The following is a 24,132-nucleotide window of genomic DNA, read 5'->3' as shown; positions in this document are numbered from 1 at the left end:
AAGCTTACATCACACTCAAATTTTTACTGCATACCTTTGGTAAGTGCCGGAGTGAGAAGAGGTTTTAAAATAATTAGCGCATGCTTACTTTTACCACATGCCTTTGGTAAGCGCAGGAGTGAGAAGAGGTTTTAAATTAATTAGTGCCTTGCCGGCAATTCAAGAAAATACGGTATGTGTACATACACACATATATATATATATATATATATATATATGTATATGTATGTATGTATGTACACACATATTTACATATATATACACACATAAATAGATATGTATACACATATGTATATATATGTGTGTGTATGCATATCTATATATACATGTGTGTATATGTATGTATATATATATATACACACACACATATATGTACATATATATTATATATGTATACACACATGTATATACATAATGTGTGTGTGTGTATATATATATATATATATATATATATATATATATATATATATATATATATATATATATATATATATGCATACAATTTGTATGTGTGTGTGTGTATATATATGTATACTTTATATCTGTGTATATAAATGTGTGTATATAAACGCATATGTATATATGTGTGTGTATATGTGTATACATAATATATATATATATATATATACCCTTTTTTATTCACATGTGTATATATACATATATATGTGTGTGTGTGTGTGTGTGTGTGTGTGTATATATATATATATATATCATATATACATATATATATATGTGTATATATATATATATGTATATATTGGCCCTGCGATGAGGTGGCGACTTGTCCAGGGTGTACCCCGCCTTCCGCCCGATTGTAGCTGAGATAGGCGCCAGCGCCCCCCGCGACCTCCAAAGGGAATAAGCGGTAGAAAATGGATGGATGGGTGGATATGTATATATATATATATGTGTGTATATGTATATATATATGTGTATATATGTATATGTACATGTGTATATATATATATATATATATATATATATATATATATATATATATGTGTGTGTATATATATAAATTCGTGATTTTAGTTTAAATCTATAATCTATTTTTGTGCAGCCCTACTAGATACTATATCTAAGATGTTGTTTTGTTGAAATAACTTGGCAAATATTGACCTACATCGTATGAGCATCTATAAGGCACGCAGTGACGTCATGACTCTGACCCCCGCCAAATCCTTCTACTTTCCCTGCACGCGGCATTCTAATGCGCATGCGCACAGCGGCCCCGGTCATGAAAAGTGTCCTTCGCTCCCCGGTAAAATAACCCCGCCCCCTGCCCAACCCTACGCTGCTGTGATTGGATCACAGTTTGACACCCCCCCTGCCCACGCGCTCACCCGCGCCGTTGATTGGTCGCTGTCTCATAACCACGTGAAGGACCACGCCCTCTGTGCCACAAGCAGGACGGGGTGAAGATGGCGCTGTCCGTCAAGTGCGTTCTCCGCTCGGGAAGGGTAAGGAAACCTTGTCCAATTGTTGAAATGCTGGGCTTTTGGCAGAGTTTCTAGCTGACGTGGTTGTGTGTCTGTGACTTCCCGCAGAATACCGTGTCCCTCCTACGGCGGCAGGCCTTTCACAGGAGCGCAACATCCGCCGTCCAGGTCAGTGTTAGCATTTAGCATGCTAGCTTCCCCGAGGCTAACCATGCTAACAGCTGCTGACATATTTATGTCATAATTATGTCATATTCACCTCATATTTATGTCATAAATATGTCATATTCACCTCATATTTATGTCATATTTACGTCATATTTATGTCATATTCACGTCATAATCACGTCACATTTGTCATAATTATGTCATATTCACGTCTTATTCATGTTATATTCACGTCATATTTATGATATTTATGTCATAAATATGTAATATTCACGTCATATTTATGTTATATTCACGTCATATTTATGTCATATTCACGTCATATTTATGTCATATTCACGTCATAAATATGTCATATTCACGTCATATTTATGTCATATTCACGTCATATTTATGTCATATTCACGTCATAGTGTCATATTCACGTCATATTTATGTCATATTCACGTCATAGTAGTGTCATATTCACGTCATATTTGTCATAAATATGTCATATTCACGTCATATTTATGTCATAAATGTCATATTCATGTCATATTTGTCATAAATATGTCATATTCACGTCATATTTGTCATAAATATGTCATATTCACGTCATATTTGTCATAATTATGTCATATTCACGTCATATTTATGTAATATTCACGTCATATTTATGTCATAATTATGTCATATTCACGTCATATTTATGTCATATTCACGTCATATTTGTCATGTTCACTTCATAGTAGTGTCATATTCATGTCATATTTATGTCATAAATATGTCATAGTCACGTCACATTTATGTCATATTCACGTCATATTTATGTCATATTCACGTCATAGTAGTGTCATATTCACATCATATTTATCTCATAATTATGTCATGTTCACGTCATATTTGTCTTAATTATGTCATATTCACGTCATAATCATGTCATATTCACGTCATAAATATGTCATATTCACGTCATATTTATGTCATTCACGTCATATTTGTCATATTCACGTCATACTTATGTCATAATTATGTCATAATCACGTCTTATTTATGTCATAATTATGTCATATTCACGTCATATTTATGTCATAATTATGTCATATTCACGTCATAATTATGTCATATTCACGTCATACTTATGTCATAATTATGTCATATTCACGTCATATTTGTCGTAATTATGTCATATTCACGTCATATTTATGTCATAATTATGTCATATTCACGTCATATTTATGTCATAAATATGTCATATTCACTTCATATTTATGTCATAATCACGTCATATTTATGTCATGATTATGTCATATTCACGTCATAATTATGTCATATTCACGTCATATTTATGTCTTAAACTGAACGATCGCAGTATTATTGGCTGGCCAGCAAATACGTGAATTCGGGGCGGGGTAGCCAGCAACTTCAGGGTTCCAGGTTAGATTCCCGCTTCTGCCATCCTAGTCACGGCATGAAAGTTACAACAATTCTTCTGAACAAAAGAGGAGACATATGATCTTATAGAAAAATGTCATTTAAAACATTTGTACGCATGTACAACACTAAAGGCCTACTGAAATTAGATGTTCTTATTCAAACGGGGATAGCAGGTCCATTCTATGTGTCATACTTCATCATTTCGCGATATTGCCATATTTTTGCTGAACGGATTTAGTAGAGAACATCGACGATAAAGTTTGCAACTTTTGGTCGCTAATAAAAAAGCCTTGCCTGTACCGGAAGTAGCAGACGATGTGCGCGGGACGTCACGGGTTGTGGAGCTCCTCACATTCTCAAATTGTTTACAATCATGGCCACCAGCAGCGAGAGCGATTCGGACTGAGAAAGCGACGATTTCTCCATTAATTTGAGCGAGGATGAAAGATTTGTGGAGGAGGAAAGTGAGAGTGAAGGACTAGAAAAAAAAAAGACTAGAGAGCAGTGGGAGCGATTCAGATGTTATTAGACACATTTACTAGGATAATTCTGGAAAACCCCTTATCTGCTTATTGTGTTGTTAGTGTTTTAGTTAGATTATATGGTCGTACCTGTACAACCTGAAGGTCGGCCCTGCACCTTTCTTCCGCACCAGTCCTACAATATCCTGTGTATAATGTTGATCCGCTTTAAAGTTGCAAACTTTCACATTGTTGTTCTGTCAGGTGACTGTCCGCGATGCTTTGAACCAAGCCATGGACGAGGAGCTGGAGAGGGACGAGCGAGTCTTCCTGTTGGGTGAGGAGGTGGCCCAGTACGATGGCGCCTACAAGGTCTGTGGATGTTATGGTTATTTGTGTCAGACATGTTTTGGGGTTTGGGGGCGGGGGGGTGTATTGTAGCTTCCCGGGAAGAGTTAGTGCTGCAAGGGGTCCTGGATATTTGTTCTGTTGTGTTACGGTGTGGATGTTCTCCCGAAATGTGCCTGTCATTCTTGTTTGGTTTGGGTTCACAGTGTGGCGCATATTTCTAACAGTGTTAAAGTTGTTTATACGACCACCTTCAGTGTGACCTATATGGCTGTTGACCAAGTATGCGTGGCATTCACTTGTGTGTGTGTGAAAAGCTGTAGTTATTATGTGATTGTGCTAACGCGCAAAGACAGTGCCTTTAAGGTTTATTGGCGCTCTGTATATGTATATATGTATATACATATATATATATATATACACAGTGGGACAAAAAAGTATTTAGTCGGCCACCGATTGTGCAAGTTCTCCCACTTAAAATGATGACAGAGGTCTGTAATTTTCATCATAGGTACACTTCAACTGTGGGAGACAGAATGTGAAAAAAAAATCCAGGAATTCACATTGTAGGAATTTTAAAGAATTTATTTGTAAATGATGGTGGAAAATAAGTATTTGGTCACTTCAAACAAGGAAGATCTCTGGCTCTCACACACCTGTAACTTCTTCTTTAAGAAGCTCGTATATATATATATGTGTGTGTGTGTATATATATATATATATATATATCAGGGTTTCCCACACATTCATTTATTTGTGGCGGCCCGCCACGAAAGAATTACGGCCGCCACAAATAAAAACAAAAAAATAAAAATAAAAAAAATATTAAAAATAATTTTTTTTAAATTCATTTATTAATTTTTTGGAGCTTTTGACTCGCTCGACCGCTCATAAAAGCAATGGGACTCTGTCTGTGAATGGAGCTTTTAGTTACATATATAAATATGTAAATATTATATAAATATGTATATAAATATATAATATTGCATTGTTGCATTTCTTTTCACAGTTTATAAACTTACATTCATATTTTGTTGAAGTATTATTCAATAAATATATTTATAAAGGATTTTTCAATTGTTGGTATTTTTAGAATATTTAAAAAAAAATCTCGCGTACCCCCATTTGAGACCCACTGCTATACTGTATCAACAGAAAATGACGCATTAAATGACTAGGAAATAAGTGAATTTTGTGTCCTTGCCTCGATTTTCAAGGTTCAAGGTGCTGTTTATTGTCCATTCTTAACATGTACAAGACATATAAGAACTGAAATTACATTTTCAACACAGTCCCACTAAGAGCAGGCGTACATTACAGGGAAACAAGAACAGGACCGCCATTGGATGGCGCTCCTTAAAAAAGGTTGGAAACAGGTGATATTGGGGAAGGGTGGGAAGAGTAAAAATATATCAGTCAAACTGGGGGTCCAGACTGAGGCCACGGGAAAAAAACAAATTTGTCATAGCATACATAAACATGTTGCATATAATCAGAGAGGGGGAGTTGGAGCCATGGTGGCCGGCTGCCGCTAAAAAGCGCTACTCAGCCGTCGATTTTTGATACTTTCTCAAAGTAAAATGATGGTAAAGCCTGAACGACCAGCTCACCTTTGTGTGTCGCCAATGTGTCCACAGCCTGTAGAAATGTACAAACGTGAGCCATGAAGTTGGCACATTTTCACATGAGTCTCATCTTTGCTGAACGCAAGGTTTTTTTGCCTCCCCAAACTTGTTACATGAGGCCCCTGGTGTGACCCTCACTACACGTCCCGACCACACTACCTCCATAGGACTTTTCTCACGACTTGAATTGAAGTTTTGGACATTTAACAAAGCAGCTGTCCATCTGTGCGCCCCACAGGTGAGCCGAGGTCTGTGGAAGAAGTACGGAGACAAGCGCATCATGGACACTCCAATTTCCGAGGCAAGACTTGTGAGAGGTTGCGGTCATGTCTCAGTGTTGCTAATGCCACGCTTCTCGGTTACAGATGGGCTTTACTGGCATCGCGGTGGGAGCGGCCATGGTGAGGGTCTCCACCACACATGTACACAGACCAGTTTTTCTCCCTGTAAGCAGCCCGTGATGATTTACTCTTAGGCCGGCCTGAGGCCCATCTGTGAGTTCATGACCTTCAACTTCTCCATGCAAGCCATCGATCAGGTCATCAACTCCGCAGCCAAGACGTGCTACATGTCCGCCGGCCTGCAGTCGGTGCCCATCGTCTTCAGGGGCCCCAACGGGTCGTCTGCCGGCGTGGCGGCTCAGCACTCGCAGTGCTTCGCTGCCTGGTGTGTACACTTCCAGAGGAATGCCGCACGCCATTGCTGTGTCACTGATCATGGCGGTCGTCCCGTATTAGGTACGCCCACTGTCCAGGTTTGAAGGTGGTGAGCCCTTGGAGTTCAGAAGACGCCAAAGGTCTCCTGAAGGCGGCGATCCGAGACGACAACCCAGGTGAGACTGGAGCGAAAGCAGACGCAAAGACCGTTGTGACCGTTGACTGTTGTCGCAGTGGTCTTCCTGGAGAACGAGCTGTTGTACGGCGTTCCCTTTGAGATGTCCGACGAGTCCCAGTCCAAAGACTTCACCGTTCCCATCGGCAAGGCCAAGATCGAGAGACAAGGTGACAGGACCACGTCCAAAGCTTGGCAGAGGAGGACCTTTTTTAAAGTCGATGTCTTCTGCGCTTCAGGGTCTCACGTCACCTTGGTCTCTCACTCCCGCTACGTCGGCCACTGTCTGGACGCCGCCGCCGTCCTCGCCAAGGAAGGAGTTGAGTGCGAGGTACGAGAGACGCATCCTGCTCGTAGATGACCGTCCACATCGTTTTACCTTTTTCAACAACCCACGTCCTGTGTGTGTAAGGTGATCAACCTGCGAAGCATCCGCCCCATGGATGTGGAAAGCATCGAGACCAGCGTGATGAAGACCAACCACCTGGTGACGGTGGAAGGCGGATGGCCGCAGTTTGGCGTTGGAGCAGAGATCTGCGCCAGGATCATGGAAGGTAGCAACTCACTCAACTAGGACTGTCTCCCCCTTACCAATATGTTGCTATGCATGCCGAAATGAACATCGATACTTTTTCACATAAAAAGAACCACAGAAAAGGTTATTTTTGGCTTATTTAAAGAGAAAATATTTTGATACGTTAAAGGGGAACATTATCACAATTTCAAAAGGGTTAAAAACAATAAAAATCAGTTCCCAGTGGCTTGTTGTATTTTTTAAAGTTTTTTTCAAAATTTTACCGGTCTCGGAATATCCCTAAATAAAGCTTTAAAGTGCCTTATTTTCACTCTCTGCGAAGACACTGGCCATTTCCCTGTGACGTCACACAGTGCTGCCAATGTAAACAAACAATGGGAATACCACAGCAAGATATTGCGACATTAGCTCGGATTCAAACTCGGATTTCAGCGATTTAAGCGATTCAACAGATTACGCATGTATTGAAACAGATGGTTGGAGTATGAAAGCATTGAAGAAGAAACTGAAGCTACTGAGCGAATAGCTATTGACGCTATTCATAGCCATAGCATGGCCGAATAGCTGCGTTAGCATCGCCGGTAAAATGTGCGGACCAAACGATCAGGACTTTCTCATCTTTTGACACTGGAGCAACTTAAATCCGTCGATTGGTAAGTGTTTTTTTCGCATTAAATGTGGGTGGAAGGAAATGTAATATAGTTGCAAATGCATCTGCAGGTTATCCATACATCTCTGTGCCATGTCTGCCTTAGCATCGCCGGTAAAATGTGGAGACACTCCGGCACATTCAATGGGGGTCTGGCGGCAGACACTTTGGCATCTTCGGGCCAGTGGTGCAACTTGAATCCCTCCCTGTTAGTGTTGTTACACCCTCCGACAACACACCGTCGAGGCATGATGTCTCCAAGGTTCCAAAAAATAGTAAAAAAAATGGAAGATAACAGCGCTGAGACCCGGTGTTTGTAATGTGTTGAAAATGAAAATGGTGGGTGTGTTACCTCGGCGACGTCACATTCTGACGTCATCGCCTCCAGCGTGATAAACAGAAAGCGTTTAATTCGCCAAAATTCACCCATTTAGAGTTCGGAAATCGGTTTAAAAAATAGATGGTCTTTTTTCTGCAACATCAAGGTATATATTGACGCTTACATAGGTCTGCTGATAATGTTCCCCTTTAAAGATATGTTTCTTGTAGCAATCAAAGATAATTTATTCTAAAATAAGGTCATGAACATACTAGACTACTTATTTTTTAGCAATAAGTAAGCAAACGGGATCCTAATTAGTCTGCTGACATATGCAGTAACATATTGTCTATGAATGTTGTCAATCATCCCGCTCATTGTCATCTCATTCAATCCTTCACGAATGGAATGTTTGGTTTGCCTTAGATCCGAGGAGGCTTCATTAGCTCGTGCTCGGATTCAAAATTGGTTAGATCTAGTCTAGTGGCTGGAGCCCAAACCCCAAATATTTACACTCCAAAAACCAGTAGGGTTTGCCTGGGCAAAGATGGTTTGACCCTATCGCAGTGAGAAAAACAACAATCTTACTGTCAAAGCCAAAGAGAGTCGTTGAAGTGTAAATTCCCCTCGTGAGCATCGAGGTATTGTGTGGCAGAAAGATCGCTGTGGGTGGACCAGTATCAGTCCAAAATAGTCAGAATCCCCCACGTAAGCATTACATTCAGTTGTAAACAAATGGCCATTGCAACAGTCCAACTGCAATCGATCGAATGCCGTGAGATTAGGGATGCACCGAAATTAAAATTTGTGGCAGAAGCCGAATAAAATTTAAACGCTTGGCCGAATACCGAATAATGAATACAGTTTTTCACAATTTTTTTAATATTGCATTAATTGCCTAGAATAAATATTTAGACATGTTTTTCGAATGAAGTTATTTTTTATTGAATATTGACATTTTTTAATATTCCAGTAGTCTTTGCTTTTCAAAAAAAAAAACACAGTTTTTCATTTATATTAGGCCTTCAAACAAAACATGCATTCCAAAAAAAATGAAGTGCATTAAAGTGGATAAACCCACAACAAATGAATTATTGTCCTTTTGGCAAAAGTCTGCTTAGCCACAGTAGATATGCTAATAATGTAAACAGAAGGCTCAAGTAAATCTCAATTAAGTGTGTGCTTGTAACCTCATACTTATACAGGTAGCCTACACCACAGGCTAATAATGTAAACAGAGGCCCCACTAAATCTCAATAAGTGTGTGCTTGTAACCTCATACACTTATACAAAAAATTGCGTCACACGCCACTATTCGGCCTTGTTTTTAACTCATTCCACCGAAGGCTGAATGTGGCTTTTTTTGCCATATTCGGCCGAATATATTCGGTTACCGATTAATCGGTGCATCCCTACGTGAGATGGCAGTAACATGTTGAGTCATTTCCCATGCTATTATTTTATCAAAATTATGAGGGACAAGCAGTAGAAAATGGATCATTTATCAACTTGTTTGTTTACTGTGAATATCTGCTTACTTCCTGTTTTATTTAACATGTTTTATCTACACTTCAGTTAAAATATAATACCGTGTTTTCCACACAATAAGGCGCACTTAAAAACCTAAAATGTTCTCAAAAGCTGACAGTGCGCTTTATAATCCGGGGCGCCTTATATATGGAGCAATATTGAGCCACAACAGGCCTCACAATTATGGTAACCAGCCGCGGATTTCATTTTTCCCCGTAGGAGAAGCACGCGGTGCATGCTGGGATATATGACCGTGCCAGGTGTGCCGTTTTCATTTCCATTTGTGTGTTTATGTAAAGATCCCAAATTGGCTCCTATTGAGAGACATGATTTCAGGAAAAGGCTTCACAGTGGCAGAGGGGTTAGTGTGTCTGCCTCACAATACCAAGGTCCTGCAGTCCTGGGTTCAAATCCAGGCTCGGGATCTTTCTGTGTGGAGTTTGCATGTTCTCCCCGTGAATGCGTGGGTTCCCTCCGGGTACTCCGGCTTCCTCCCATTTCCAAAGACATGCACCTGGGGATAGGTTGATTGGCAAAACTAAAATTGGCCCTAGTGTGTGAATGTGAGTGTGAATGTTGGTGTGGTCTGTCTATCTGTGTTGGCCCTGTGATGAGGTGGCGACTTGTCCAGGGTGTACTCCGCCTTCCGCCCGATTATAGCTGAGATAGGCGCCAGCGCCCACCGCGACCCCAAAAGGGAATAAGCGGTAGAAAATGGATGGATGGATGGATTTCATGAAAACAGGAATTGTCACTGAACTGCTAGAGCAGGGGTGCCCATTACGTCGATCGCGAGCTACCAGTCGACCGCGGGGGGTGTGTCAGTCGATCTCGAGCCAGGCTTTTAAAAAAAATAGACCTAAAAATTTGTGATCATCAATCTTCACCAAGACGTCACTTAAATGACATTCACGGTACCGGAGGTTCTTGTGGCTGCTGCAAGATCATTATTATGAAAATATGACCGAGAGGAAGGCGAGAAACACTTTTTATTTCAACTGACTCTCGCGCCGTACCTTCCGTCAAAACTCTAAAGGCCGACTGCACATTTCCTATCTTCACAATAAAAGCCCTGCTTCATGCTGCCTGCGCTAACTAAATACAGAGTCTCGGAAAACTGGCGAGCACAAGCGATCCCTCAGAAAGCTGGCGTGCACATCACTTGAAATAAAAAGTGTTTCTCGCCTTCCTCTCTGTCATTTTTTCATAATAATGAACTGGCAGCAGCCAGCGTCATCTCACAAGACCCTCGGGTGCCGTGAATGTCAATCAAGCAAGCTACGGAATTTGCCGCCAATGTTTTTCTTGTAAAGTGTATGGAAGCTGGATGAATTAGATGCCAAAAACCAACCACTTTCATGTGGTATTGTACAGAAAGGACAACTTTTTTTCTCCTCCATTTGAAAATGTGGGCGTTATCATCATTACTGTCTGATTCCAATCAATGCAAGTCATCAGAATCAGGTAATACACCAACTTATATTCTTGTCTTTGTGAAAGAAAGACATCTATATGTGTTACACATGCTTGTATTATCATTAAACACATTTAACTTGTTTACAAAAATGTCTCTTTCATAAATAAATAAATATAAATGATGTATATAAATGAAGTAGATCCCCTCGAGTTGGTCAATTGAAAAGTAGCTCACCTGCAGAAAAAGTGTGGGCATCCCTGATCTAAAGCATGGGTGTCAAACTTTGGCCCGCCGTGTAATTTAATTTGGCCCTTGAGACAATATCAATTTAGCATAAGAGCTAGCCCGCCGGTGTTATGCAGCGTTGGTGCCGCTGTAACACCGCATTCACCGCTAATACTCATACTTGCCACACCCTCCTAATTTTCCCGGTACACTCCCGAAGTTCAGTGCCCCCCCCCCCCCGAAAATCTCCCGGGGCAACCATTCTCCCGAATTTCTACCAATTTCCACCTGGACAACTATATTAGGAGCGTGCATTAAAGGCACTGCCTTTAGCGTTCTCTACAACCTGTCGTAACGTCCGCTTTTCCTCCATACTAACAGCGTGTCACATAATATTTGTGGCTTTTACACACACACACACACACAAGTGAATGCAAGCATACTTGGTCAACAGCCATACAGGTCACACTGAGTGTGGCCGTATAAACAACTTTAGCACTGTTACAAATATGCGCCACACTGTGAACCCACACCAAACAAGAATGACAAACACATTTCAGGTGAACATCCGCACCGTAACACAACAGAACAAAGACCCAGAACCCCTTGCAGCACTAACTCTTCCGGGAAACTTCCAGCAAACTGACCAATAATTAACGTTTTATTCATGCATTTTCTCTTGCTGCTTCAAGGCTTGAATGTTTGGTTCATTCATTATTGTTATTTTATTTTCAAATTTATTATTAGCCTGTTGAAAAAAATTGATACTTACCTCAGAAGATTGCAAATAGAAAAAAAGGCATTACATTTTTATTTAAATTTTATTTAATATGCCATTGATATTTTTTTTTATTATTATTTGAAACTGGATTTTGCATGTCACTAAAGTTATATAAGCCTTGCTTGTTCAATATTTAATGCAAAACTTGTTTAGGTCCCTATTAAAAGGTTAATTTGTTCAACCTTGGCCCGCGGCTTTGTTCCGTTTAAAATTTTGGCCCACTTTGTATTTGAGTTTGACACCCCTGATCTAAGGGATGCATAACGTAACTCCAGCCTCTACTGTAGCATCTATATTATGCGCCTTATAATGCGGTGCGCCTTATATATGAACAGTTTTAAAATAGGCCATTCGTTGAAAGTGCGCCTTATAGTGCGGAAAATACGGGAATCTCTTATTCTTCTCTTCTTTGATACTTTATATTATATGTGGGTATGGATCCAATACTAAATAGTTACAGAATCATACATTGGTCATAATTAAGGCTCTCCTGTGTCCAGAGACGTATTTCCTGACTTTATGAACAATAAAAAAAAGACTTTTGATGTAAATATTGTATCAAACCAAACTTTATTTATATTGCACTTTTCATGCACAGGCAAGTGGCAAACACAAAGTGCTGTGGTATCGACTATACAGCTCTTGTACTTGGTATCGTTAGTGTCTAAACCAGGGGTGCCCACACTTTTTCTGCAGGCGAGCTACTTTTCAATTGACCAACTCGAGGGGATCTACCTCATTTATATATATCATTTATATTTATTTATTTATGAAAGAGACATTTTTGTAAACAGGTTAAATGTGTTTAATGATAATACAAGCATGTGTAACACATATGGATGTCTTTCTTTCACGAAGACAAGAATATAAGTTGGTGTATTACCTGATTCTGATGACTTGCATTGATTGGAATCAGACAGTAATGATAACGCCCACATTTTCAAATGGAGGAGAAAAAAAGTTGTCCTTTCTGTACAATACCACATGAAAGTGGTTGTTTTTGGCATCTAATTCATCCAGCTTCCATACACTTTACAAGAAAAACATTGGCGGCAAATTCCGTAGCTTGCTTGATTGACATTCACGGCACCCGAGGGTCTTGTGAGATGACGCTGGCTGCTGCCAGTTCATTATTATGAAAAAATGACAGAGAGGAAGGCGAGAAACACTTTTTATTTCAACAGACTTTCGCGCCGTCCCTTCCGTCAAAACTCTAAAGCCCGACTGCACATTTCCTATCTTCACAATAAAAGCCCTGCTTCATGCTGCCTGCGCTAACAAAATAAGAGTCTCGGAAAGCTGGCGTGCACATGTGATGTGCACGCCAGCTTTCTGAGGGATCGCTTGTGCACGCCAGTTTTCCGAGACTCTGTATTTAGTTAGCGCAGGCAGCATGAAGCAGGGCTTTTATTGTGAAGATAGGAAATGTGCAGTCGGCCTTTAGAGTTTTGACGGAAGGTACGGCGCGAGAGTCCGTTGAAATAAAAAGTGTTTCTCGCCTTCCTCTCGGTCATATTTTCATAATAATGATCTTGCAGCAGCCAGCGTCATCTCACAAGACCCTCCGGTACCGTGAATGTCATTTAAGTGACGTCTTGGTGAAGATTGATGATCACTCATTTTTAGGTCTATTTTTTTTAAAAGCCTGGCTGGAGATCGACTGACACACCCCCCGCGGTCGACTGGTAGCTCGCGATCGACGTAATGGGCACCCCTGGTCTAAACATTTGCTTACATTCAGGAGCGCTAGTTTGCTGTTAGCCATTTGCTAATGTATCTTCCTGAGGTGTGCAGTGAAGCCTGTTTAGCTATTCTTTGTCCTGCAGGGATGATGCTTGTAAGAAACTTTATTTGTTAGAATGGAGGAGAGGATAAATTACTGTGGAAGGACGTTGGCTTCTTGCTAGCTATTTTTTAAAGCAGGGGTAGGGAACCTATGGCTCTAGAGCCAGATGTGGCTCTTTTGATGACTGCATCTGGCTCTCAGATAAATCTTAGCTGACATTGCTTAACGCGATAATTATGAATCATTTTGCTGGTAATCACAGTGCTAAAAATAACGTGCAAAATACAAAAAAATTCTCACGCATTTAAATCCATCCATCCATTTTCTATCGCACCTGTTCAAGAAGTCGCATTAATGGTAAGAAGTATTTGATGTCACAATGGGGGGGTGTTTGGAAGGCAGACGGACTACTCGGGACATGGCATTTAGGTAAAAACATGATTTAATTTTAACTAAAAAAATATACAAACAAAAATCGCTCACAGCAGAGGCACAACTTGGGCTAAAAAACAAAGCTAACGCATAAACAGACTAAGAACGTAAATCAAACAAAACTTACTTGGCCTGGCATGAAGCACGAAACTATGGCAAGGCATGAAACAAGTCAGCACAGGGCGACTGACTGGCAAAGACGAGCTTAAATACTGCCTCTGATTAGTGCTCGGGAAGCAGGTGAGCGGGCATTTTGTCCACCAGAGACAGGTGGACAAAATGAGTGACCAAGGAAACCAGACAAGGGAGTGGAAAAAAAACACATGGCAAAACAAAAACATGATCAACAGACATGACAATTTATTTATTATTGGTTAGCTTCAGAATAACAATATTAAAAAGAATAAGAGACTTATTATACTCTAAAAATGTTGGTCTTACTTAAAAATGCATACATTTAGTTGTATTCAGTGTTAAAAACATATATGGCTCTCACGGAAATACATTTTGAAATATTTGGCTTTCATAGCTCTATCAGCCAAAAAGGTTCCCGACCCCTGTTTTAAAGCAATGCTTGCAGCGGTGCATCAGTGTTTAGTTTCACCTTTATCGTTAGTTCCAAAGCCAAAATAGGTCCAATCTCCCTCTTCTGTCTCTACACTGTTTCCAAGTGTTCTGTGTGTGTGCGCCTTGGCTCATATTACCAGCAGTTTCATGTCCATTAAAAAATAACCTCTTTTAATTCAGAGTAACACCAGTATTTTGTACAAAGCTGGACTTTCATTGTTGGTGCATCATTTATTTTTGCAGGTCCAGCTTTTAACTACTTGGATTCCCCGGCCACAAGGGTGACAGGTGTGGACATTCCCATGCCGTACGCCAAAATCCTCGAGGACAACAGCGTGCCGCAGATCAAAGACGTCATCTTCTCCGTCAAAAAGACCCTGAACCTCGCCTGACCACGCCGAAAGAGCAGCTCCGGACACAACGCCCAGCTGGTCTTGACAGTACGTGTGGTCACACAGGTGTTGAAAAGTGATGAAACATTAAAAAACACTTTGTAAATACAGTCCGAGCTTTCCTTACCGGTCGCTTGACGGAGCGACGTCTGACCTCAGAGCTGCTCAGATGCTCTGCTTGAGTCGTCTCCTCCACTGCTGACCAAGTAAACTTCCTCCTCTTCAAAATAATCATTTTCCTCCTAATTCAATTGGATCACCATGCCAGTCAACACTCACATTTTAGCCTTTTTTTCTTTCAACCATTGACCTATTTATTATTTTTAAAGCGCCTCCTGTCACTGACTCATAGCTGGAGGTGATGAAGATGAGCAGGAGTATTTGTTGTAGCTTCATCGTGCTGCTGTAAATGACTGTTACGCAAATAAAACACTTCCTGTCAGCCATGTTGTCTGAAGTGGAATACTTGGACAGCATCAGCAGCCAGAGCGATCAAGCCTGTTTTATTGGTGATATTTACAAGGTTGGCTTCAGTTTGAACTCAAAAGGCGAGAACAGATTTGTCCTTAAGAAACGAGACGTATATAAAATACATTTCAAAAATGTTCCCACCCATGAGCAACTGAAACTACAGTACTTTGAAGTCTTTGTGGAGCTTTAACCTGCAACAGGAGTCATTTAAACGCCGCAAACAAACATGTGACCTCTGTTGTGTCCTCAGGTTAGATGAGCTCAGGTTGTTTAATGACTTGACAGATGAGGGCGGGGCCTCTGTCCTGCTTCCATCAGGGAGCCGATAGGTCAGACCGCCCGACCTCCGAGTGTCCCTTGAGCAAACCGAGTCGTACCACCACCACTCTTCTCTTCCTCTGCTCAGAGCCTTCATCATTGTCCTCCAGCTCCTCCTCTTCCTCCTGCTTCTCTCTCTTCCTCTTCTTCCTTCTCCTCTTTTCCATCTCTTCTTCCTCTCGCACGGCATCCTGCTCTTCATCCTCCTCGTCTTCCTCTTCGTCCTCGACGTCATCTTCCTCGATGTCAGCCATCTGATCTTCGCTCAGCCTCTGTCCGCCGTTCTGTGAGGAGAGCAAATGTGACTTTGGCGCGAGGGCGCCGTGTGTTTGTGGCGTCTACTCACCGCCTTGCCGCCGCCGTGCAGCCGGTGAAGCCGTAACCTGACTGTGTCCTTGTTTTGGCAAAGTCCCAGGCTGTTGAGGGTGTCGAGGGCGGCGCCGGAGCAGCCCTGGAGGCGGAGCTTGGCCCCCAGCGCCGCCTGCAGGAAGTTGTTCTTCCAGATGTTCCTGGTGAAGAGCGGGACTGCCAGCGTCAGCACGCTGCGTCGCACCACCTGCATCTGCGCCTCCTCCTGCGACAGCTGGCTGCCACGCACGTCAAACAAGGTTCTTCCTTTTAGGCAAAGCTTTTTCACTTAAAGGCCTACTGAAATGAGATGTTCTTATTTAAACGGGGATAGCAGGTCCATTCTATGTGTCATACTTCATCATTTTGCGATATTGCCATATTTTTGCTGAAATTATTTAATAGAGAATATCGACGATAAAGTTCACAAATTTTGGTCACTAATGAAATAGACTTGCCTGTACCGGAAGTAGCAGTCGATGTGCACGTGACGTCACGGGTTGTGGAGCTCCTGTTAGGGACCGATGTCCCTTTGGGACAGAGGACCCTATTGAATTTCTGAGGTTATATTATTATTCCGCCGCCTCTTTGAGCCGTAATTTGACCCCCTTAACATGCTTTAAAACTCACCAAATTTGACACACATCAGGACTGGCGAAAATTGCGATTTGATCAAAAAACCAAACCCCTAAACTCAAAATTGCGCTCTAGCGCCCCTAGGAAAAAAACAGATAAAACTGCTTGAAACTTTCGTTAGGAATTTCATAGAGACGTGAGACGAAAACCTCTATGTAGGTCTGACTTAGACCTAGATTTCATAAAATGACTTCCTTCAGCAAAAATCAACAGGAGGTTGGCAAAAACCCCTTCAAAACAAAAGTTTCCTACAAAAAATGTCATTTTTGCGTCCTTGAGCTGTAATTTGACCCCCTTAAAATGCTTCAAAACTCACCAAACTGGACACACACATCAGGACTGGCGAAAATTGCGATTTAATAAAAAAAAAAAACCCCAAAACGCAAAATTGCTCTCCAGTGCCCCCTAGGAATAAAACACAGACAAAACTGCTCCTAGGAAGAAAACACAGACAAAACTGCTTGTAGCTTCCGTTAGGAATGTCGTGGGGACATGAAACAAAAACCTCTATGTAGGTCTGAATTACACTTAGTTTTGTAAAAACCCGTCACCTTTTTCTAACATTATCTCCTCTGAGCGCGTTTGTTGTGTCGGCTTCAAACTCGCACAGGAGAGAGAGTAAACCCTTCTGATTAAAAGTTGCGAAAAGAGTTTTAATAAATGCTCTGGATTTGATTTTACGAGCCTTCAAAGGCTGCTGCCCTGATGCTGCTGCCGTCTCAAGATGGCTGCTTAAAAGCAGGAAGCACCAGTGTGACCCCAGGATGCAGGGAAGGTAGGTAATGTGCAGGTAAAGATATGTTGAATGGGTAAAGGCAGGAAACACCAGCCGTCCATCGCTGCTTGCAGCTTTAATTTATAATTAATATTGTAAAACCCACATTATTTATTTTCATGTACATTCTCAGTGTCTCATCCAGTAAAAAAAAGTAAAATTCCATTCCGTGTTTTAAGGTGGTCTGTCATAACGTGCTTAGCTTTCAATCAGCCATTATTGTGAGGTTTTGTATTCGTGTTCCTAAAAATCAGATAAACGGGTCCTCAGACACTTTTTTCTCCAAATGTGGCCCCCGGGTGAAAATAATTGCCCAGGCCTGGTCTATGGTGTTGCATGTTTGCTGACAGAAGCACTTACTGGCTGCTCTTGACGAGGGCGTTGACGGTGGGGAACATGGAGCTCAGGCAGGTGGTGATGAGCGGAGCGTGTTCCTGGGCCCAGCTCAGGCAGCGCCCCCACGGGAAGAAGGACAGCAGCTTCTTGCTGGACACCTTTTGGTGGAAGGGACTGTCTGCATGCCGTGACAGCACCTTCATCTTCAGTGTGCGGGAGAAGAGACAAGAGGACACTTGATGAGGACCTCCACAAGGGTGAGTAGGTCTCTTCCACCTCACCTCCTCTCGCAGCTCTCTGCTCAAGAAGTCCATCATGGGCTTCCTGGCGCCCTTGGCGGACCACAGGGTCCTGAAGGCAGACTTGTAGCAAGACTTGCTCACCAGCAGTGCGGCTTTGCTCTTCTTGCCCATCCTGAAGCCTCTTTTCTTGTGTTGAACACTCGCCTGTATGCACACATTGTCAGGAGAGTTTCATTACAGAGCATCGTTTGTACACAAGGCCACTCAAAGTGCGACCTACTCAGTGGTTCTCAAATGGGGGGACTTGAAGATATGCCAAGGGGTACATGAGATTTAAGAAAAATATTCTAAAAATAGCAACAACTCAAAAATCCTTTATATATATATTGTTTGAATAATACTTCAACACAATATGAATGTAAGTTCATAAACTGTGAAAAAAAAAATAAAACAATACAATATTTAGTGTTGACAACTAGATTTTTTGTGGACATGTTCCATAAATATTGATGTTAAAGATTTTAGAATTAAGTTGATGAATCCAGATGGATCTCTTATAACTATATCAATGATGAAATATTAACATTGCAACACATGCCAATACGGCCGGTTTAGTTATTAAATTGCAATTTCAAATTTACCGCGAGGTATACTGTTGAAAACGTCGCGGAATGATGACGTCACGGGTTGTAGCGGACATTTTCTTTCTGCACCGATCACGGCTATAAGTCGTCTGCTTTAATCGCATAATTACACAGTATTCTGGACATCTGTGTTGCTGAATCTTTTGCAATCTGTTCAATTAATAATGGAGACGTCAAAGAAGAAAGATGTAGGTGGGAAGCGGTGTATTGCGGCCGGCTGTAGCAACACAAACACAGCTGGTGTTTCTTTGTTTACATTCCCGAAGGTGAAGCTTTACCATGGAACAAAGCGGTCAAGCGAACATGGTTCTCCACCACATGTAAACCGGCAGGTTTCGGTGAGAAAATTGTGGTAATAAGGCGGCTCTTACCGTAGACATGAGCGGAGCTTGCGTCGTTCCACGTGCACCTGTCAAAGAGGCAGCTGCGACTCTCTTGCCTCCTCCAACCGGCTACCCCCGAACGTGGGATGCTTCCACCGTCGAGGATGTATAAAAAAAAGCTCAGCCCGGCCCGACCGGCTGCCTTCGCCTCGCCTCATCGAGAAACGTGGCTTCCCTTAGAGACACTGGCAGTCACCACACCCGTGGCCACACCCCTCCGACTTTCAGGTACGACTATATCAGGGGTCGGCAACCTTTTAAACACATTTCAGGAGAACATCCTCACTATAACACAACATAAACATGACAGTACGAATACCCAGAATCCCATGTATCCCTGACTCTTCCGGGCTACAATATACACCCAGCTACCCCCAACCCAACACCCTCGCCACCCCATCCCTCCTTGCGTCGGTTGAAGTGGGCCGGGTTGGGGGTGTAAATTGGAGACCGGAAGAGTCAGGGATACATTGGATTCTGGGTATTTGTTCTGTCGTGTTTATGTTGTGTTATAGTGAGGCTGTTCTCCCGAAATGTGTTTGTCATTCTTGTTTGGTGTGGGTTCCCAGTGTGGTGCATATAAGTAAGAATGTTAAAGTTGTTTGTATCACAACCCTCAATGTGACCTGTATGGCTGTTTAGCAAGTATGCCTTGCAGTAGCGTTTGCGTTAAGATAGAGGTCGCATCCAAAATGTGACCGGCCGATAGCATGGCAAAAATCCTGGCGCGATGACATGTAGAAAGAGTGTTCAAGGCATTGTCATCACGGCACGCCCTCATAGTTGATGTCTGGGTGAAAGTTGAAAAACGTTTACCCGGGAGATTTTTGATAGAGACACTGAATTTTGGAAATCTACCTGACTTCTCCGGGCGGTTGGCAAGTATGCGGCTGAGCCACATCAGAGCGGTCAAAGAGCCGCATGTGGCTCCGGAGCCGCGGGTTGCCGACCCCTGGACTATATAATCTCACTAAAACACTAGTAACACAATAAGCAGATAAGGGATTTTCCAGAATTATCCTAGTAAATGTGTCTAATATCTGAATCGCTCCCACTGGCATAGCTCGGTTGGTAGAGCGGCCGTGCCAGCAACTGAGGGTTGCAGGTTCGATTCCCGCTTCCGTCATCCTAGTCACTGCCGTTGGGCAAGACACTTTACCCACCTGCTCCCAGTGCCACCCACACTGGTTAAATGTAAAAATTAGATATTGGGTTTCACTATGTAAAGCGCTTTGAGTCACTAGAGAAAAAGTGCTATATAAATATAATTCACTTCACTGCCCTGTCTTTTTTTTTTTTCCCTAGTACTTCACTCTCACTTTCCTCATCCACAAATCTTTCATCCTCGCTCATATTAATGGGGAAATCGTCGCTTTCTCAGTAAGAATCGCTCTAGCTGCTGGTGGCCATGATTTTAATAATAATAATAGCTCCACAACCCGTGACGTCACGCGCACATCATCTGCTACTTCCGGTACAGGCAAGGCTTTTTTATTAGCGACCAAAAGCAGCAAACTTTATCGTGGATGTTCTCTACTAAATCCTTTCAGCAAAAATATGGCAATATCGGGAAATGATCAAGTATGACACATAGAATGGACCTGCTATCCCCGTTTAAATAAGAACATCTCATTTCAGTAGGCCTTTAAATGGCACACTTTAGCCTCACAGTGCGATCTGACAGGAGCAGTAGAACGGTGGAACAAGTGAGTGATGTAAGCACAATACCAATGGCGTGCATTTTGCAAATTTAATGTCAAATCAAATCAAATGTTTATTGGATTCATCACTATACAGTGTACATCCACGACAGAACTACTACCAAGTGTGGATTCAGGCCAGGTGGCCTATTTCAAGTTCCAGGTAACCCTACATTATTATATTTTATAAATAGTAAACCAAGTTGTGGTAGTAGTTTAGTCAGTAGTTCTGTCGTGGATGTACACTGTATAGCAGGGGTAGGGAACCTATGGCTCGGGAGCCAGATGTGGCTCTTTTGATGACTGCATCTGGCTCTCAGATAAATCTGAGCTGACATCGCTTAACACAATAAGTAATGAATAATTCCTCTTGTAATCAAAGTGTTAAAAATAACGTCCATCCATCCCTTTTTCAACCGCAGTTGTTCAAGAAGTTGCATTAAGGGTATTATAAGTGATGTATTTATTATTGGTTAGTTTAGGGCTTGACCTCCTGGGGGTTCTTCAGACCACCAAGCACCGACATAAGAGCCTGTTTCAGGGTTTTAGTATTTATTTTTATTTTTCAATAAGTCTCTCAGTTGCTTTTCAGCAATTGTATTTTTCTCTTCCGTTCTCGCTCGCACTCTGGCTCCAGCCCCAACCCCGTCTCTCCTCCGGGCTGCTGCTTATAAACAGAGCGACGGGTGATTAGATAACAAGGCCCAGGTGAGCCATCTACGCACCTGTTGCTGAATTCGAGGCCAGTCCTGGCAACACCCCGCTACGCTGCAGGCCCGCAGGCCACGCCCCCTCCACAGTTAGTTTCAGAATAACAATGTTATTACAAAGAATAAAAGACCTATCCTACTCTAGAAATGTTGGTCTGTCTTAAAAATGTTCGCGTTTAGTTGTGTTCAGTGTTAAAAAAATACTATATGGCTCTTAGGGAAATACATTTTAAAAGATGTGGCTTCTTGGCTCTCTCAGCCAAAAAGGTTCTCGACCCTTGCTGTATAGTGATGAATACAATAAACATTTGATTTGATTTGACATTAAATTTGCAAAATGCGGGTACTCCGGCTTCCTCCCACCTCCAAAGACACGCACCTGGGGGTAGGCCCCTCCCACCTCCAAAGACACGCACCTGGGGATAGGCCCCTCCCACCTCCAAAGAAACGCACCTGAGGATAGGCCCCTCCCACCTCCAAAGACACGCACCTGAGGATAGGCCCCTCCCACCTCCAAAGACACGCACCTGAGGATAGGCCCCTCCCACCTCCAAAGACACGCACCTGGGGATAGGCCCCTCCCACCTCCAAAGAAACGCACCTGAGGATAGGCCCCTCCCACCTCCAAAGAAACGCACCTGAGGATAGGCCCCTCCCACCTCCAAAGACACGCACCTGAGGATAGGCCCCTCCCACCTCCAAAGACATGCCCCTGGGATAGGCCCCTCACACTTCCAAAGACACGCACCTGGGGATAGGCCCCTCCCACCTCCAAAGATATGCACCTGGGGATAGGCCCCTCCTACCTCCAAAGACATGCACCTGGGCATAGGCCCCTCCCACCTCCAAAGACATGCACCTTGGGAAAGGCCCCTCCCACTTCCAAAGACATGCACCGGGGAATAGGCCCCTCCATCCTCCAAAGACACACACCTGGGGATAGGCCCCTCTCACCTCCAAAGACACGCACCTGGGGATAGGCCCCTCCCACCTCCAAAGACACGCACCAGGGAATAGGCCCCTCCCGCCTCCAAAGACACGCACCTGGAGATAGGCCCTTCCCGCCTCCAAAGACACGCACCTGGGGATAGGCCCCTCCCACCTCCAAAGACATGCACTAAATGGTCCCTAGTGTGAGAATGTTGTCTCTGTGTTGGCCCTGTGATGAGGGGGCGACTTGTCCAGAGTGTACACTGCCTTCCGCCCGATTGTAGCTGAGATAGGCTTCAGCGACCCCAAAAGGGAATAAGCGGGAGAAAATGGATGGATGGTTGCGCATTTTGCAACTAGCGCGCCATTGGTATAGTGCTTCCAACAGTGACAAAGGTGTTTACTTCACCTGTTTGGCGGAAGCAGGTTTGAGCCACACAACACGCTTGCCGTTGTTCTTGCGCCAACACTTGGTCCTGATGACCTGAGCGCAGGTTTCGCACACAAAAGACTTCTTGGTGACGGCGGCCGCGTCCGGGAAGACCCAGCGGGCGGCGTCCGGGGTGGTGAAGGTGAACACGGCCCTCCTGTTGAAGCCGCGGCCCTGGCGCTCGAAGTGTCCGCCGCAGCAGCAGCAGCAGCGGCAGCTCTTGTCCTCCTGGAGCCTCGCCCGCCGGCGTCCGCGCTGCACGCCCGCCTGGGCCGACTCCTCCCCGGCGGCGGTGTCGGCATAGTCGTGCTCGTTGGCCTCGGCCGGAGGAGAGGCTGCCTGGCTGGCCATGGAGAGCCCGGCGTCCCGGGGACTGACAACCGTCACACACGCACAACTACACCGCCTGACATCTCTGCTGCAGGGCGGCCGACGAGTGGAGCCTTCCGCGAAGAAGCAGCATCACCGCCGCCAAAGCACGTCTTGAAGTCGGCTGCTGAGCGAAGTGAGCAGGCTGTGATGACGCAGGAAGTGTGGATCACTTCAGGCCGTTTTGAAAATAGTTTTACTGTGCCCAGCAGGAAGTGGGTTAAGGCAAACAAAACGACTTCCGGTTTTCTGGGAGTCAGCATTGGTTTTACTGCCACCACGTGGATTGAGTTAGTACTACTTCCTCTTCTTTTTCTTCAAGCAATCAATGTTTACTTACATGGTCCTAAATAATGAGTGTCTCAAAGGGCTGCACAAGATACAACCCAATGGGATGACAATGAGAAACCTTGGAGAGGACCGCAGATGTGGGACCCCGTCACCCCCCTCCTCCCTAGGTGACTGGAACAATGGACGTCAAGTGGATCTAACATAATAGTGAGAGTCCAGTCCATAGTGGATCTAACATAATAGTGAGAGTCCAGTCCATAGTGGATCTAACATAATAGTGAGAGTCCAGTCCATAGTGGATCCAACATAATAGTGAGAGTCCAGGCCATAGTGGATCCAACCTAATAGTGAGTGTCCAGTCCATAGTGGATCTAACATAATAGTGAGAGTCCAGTCCATAGTGGATCTAGCATAATAGTGAGAGTCCAGTCCATAGTGGATCTAACATAATAGTGAGAGTCCAGTCCATAGTGGATCTAACATAATAGTGAGAGTCCAGTCCATAGTGGATCTAATATAATAGGGAGAGTCCAGTCCATAGTGGATCCAACATAATAGTGTGAGAGTCCAGTCCATAGTGGATCTAACATAATAGTGAGAGTCCAGTCCATAGTGGATCTAACATAAT

At 43.2% G+C, this 24,132-nt stretch overlaps 2 protein-coding genes across 4 annotated transcripts; one reads left to right on the top strand and one right to left on the bottom strand.

Moving 5' to 3' along the window:
• Positions 1-1,361: 1,361 nt before the first annotated feature.
• Positions 1,362-15,363, top strand: pdhb (pyruvate dehydrogenase E1 subunit beta). 2 transcript variants are annotated; one of them, XM_061891422.1, is made up of 12 exons: positions 1,362-1,460; positions 1,548-1,607; positions 3,749-3,856; positions 5,696-5,758; positions 5,823-5,858; positions 5,933-6,123; positions 6,195-6,289; positions 6,348-6,458; positions 6,528-6,619; positions 6,701-6,842; positions 14,773-14,969; positions 15,033-15,363. In XM_061891422.1, the coding sequence occupies exons 1-11, from the start codon at positions 1,422-1,424 to the stop codon at positions 14,919-14,921; spliced, it is 1,086 nt and encodes a 361-aa protein (XP_061747406.1). In that variant the 5' UTR covers positions 1,362-1,421; the 3' UTR covers positions 14,922-14,969; positions 15,033-15,363. The 2 variants fall into 2 exon arrangements, with proteins under 2 accessions (XP_061747406.1, XP_061747399.1); XM_061891415.1 differs by having other exon boundaries at positions 14,773-15,363.
• A 34-nt stretch (positions 15,364-15,397) lies between these two features.
• On the bottom strand, positions 15,398-23,436 carry LOC133545634 (uncharacterized). Of its 2 annotated transcripts, none has more exons than XM_061891405.1 (5): positions 22,824-23,436; positions 18,087-18,251; positions 17,830-18,008; positions 16,057-16,219; positions 15,398-15,994 (listed from the first exon to the last, which is right to left on the bottom strand). In XM_061891405.1, exons 1-5 carry the CDS (start codon positions 23,193-23,195, stop codon positions 15,707-15,709), a joined length of 1,167 nt encoding a protein of 388 aa, XP_061747389.1. In that variant the 5' UTR covers positions 23,196-23,436; the 3' UTR covers positions 15,398-15,706. The 2 variants fall into 2 exon arrangements, with proteins under 2 accessions (XP_061747389.1, XP_061747381.1); XM_061891397.1 differs by having other exon boundaries at positions 16,057-16,297; positions 22,824-23,435.
• Between the last annotated feature and the right edge of the window lie 696 nt (positions 23,437-24,132).

This window comes from Nerophis ophidion, linkage group LG02, assembly GCF_033978795.1.
Source record: "Nerophis ophidion isolate RoL-2023_Sa linkage group LG02, RoL_Noph_v1.0, whole genome shotgun sequence".
Classification (NCBI taxonomy): Eukaryota; Metazoa; Chordata; class Actinopteri; order Syngnathiformes; family Syngnathidae; genus Nerophis; species Nerophis ophidion.
The sequence above is the reverse complement of the archived record's forward strand: the minus strand, read 5'-3'. Positions and strand labels throughout refer to the sequence as shown.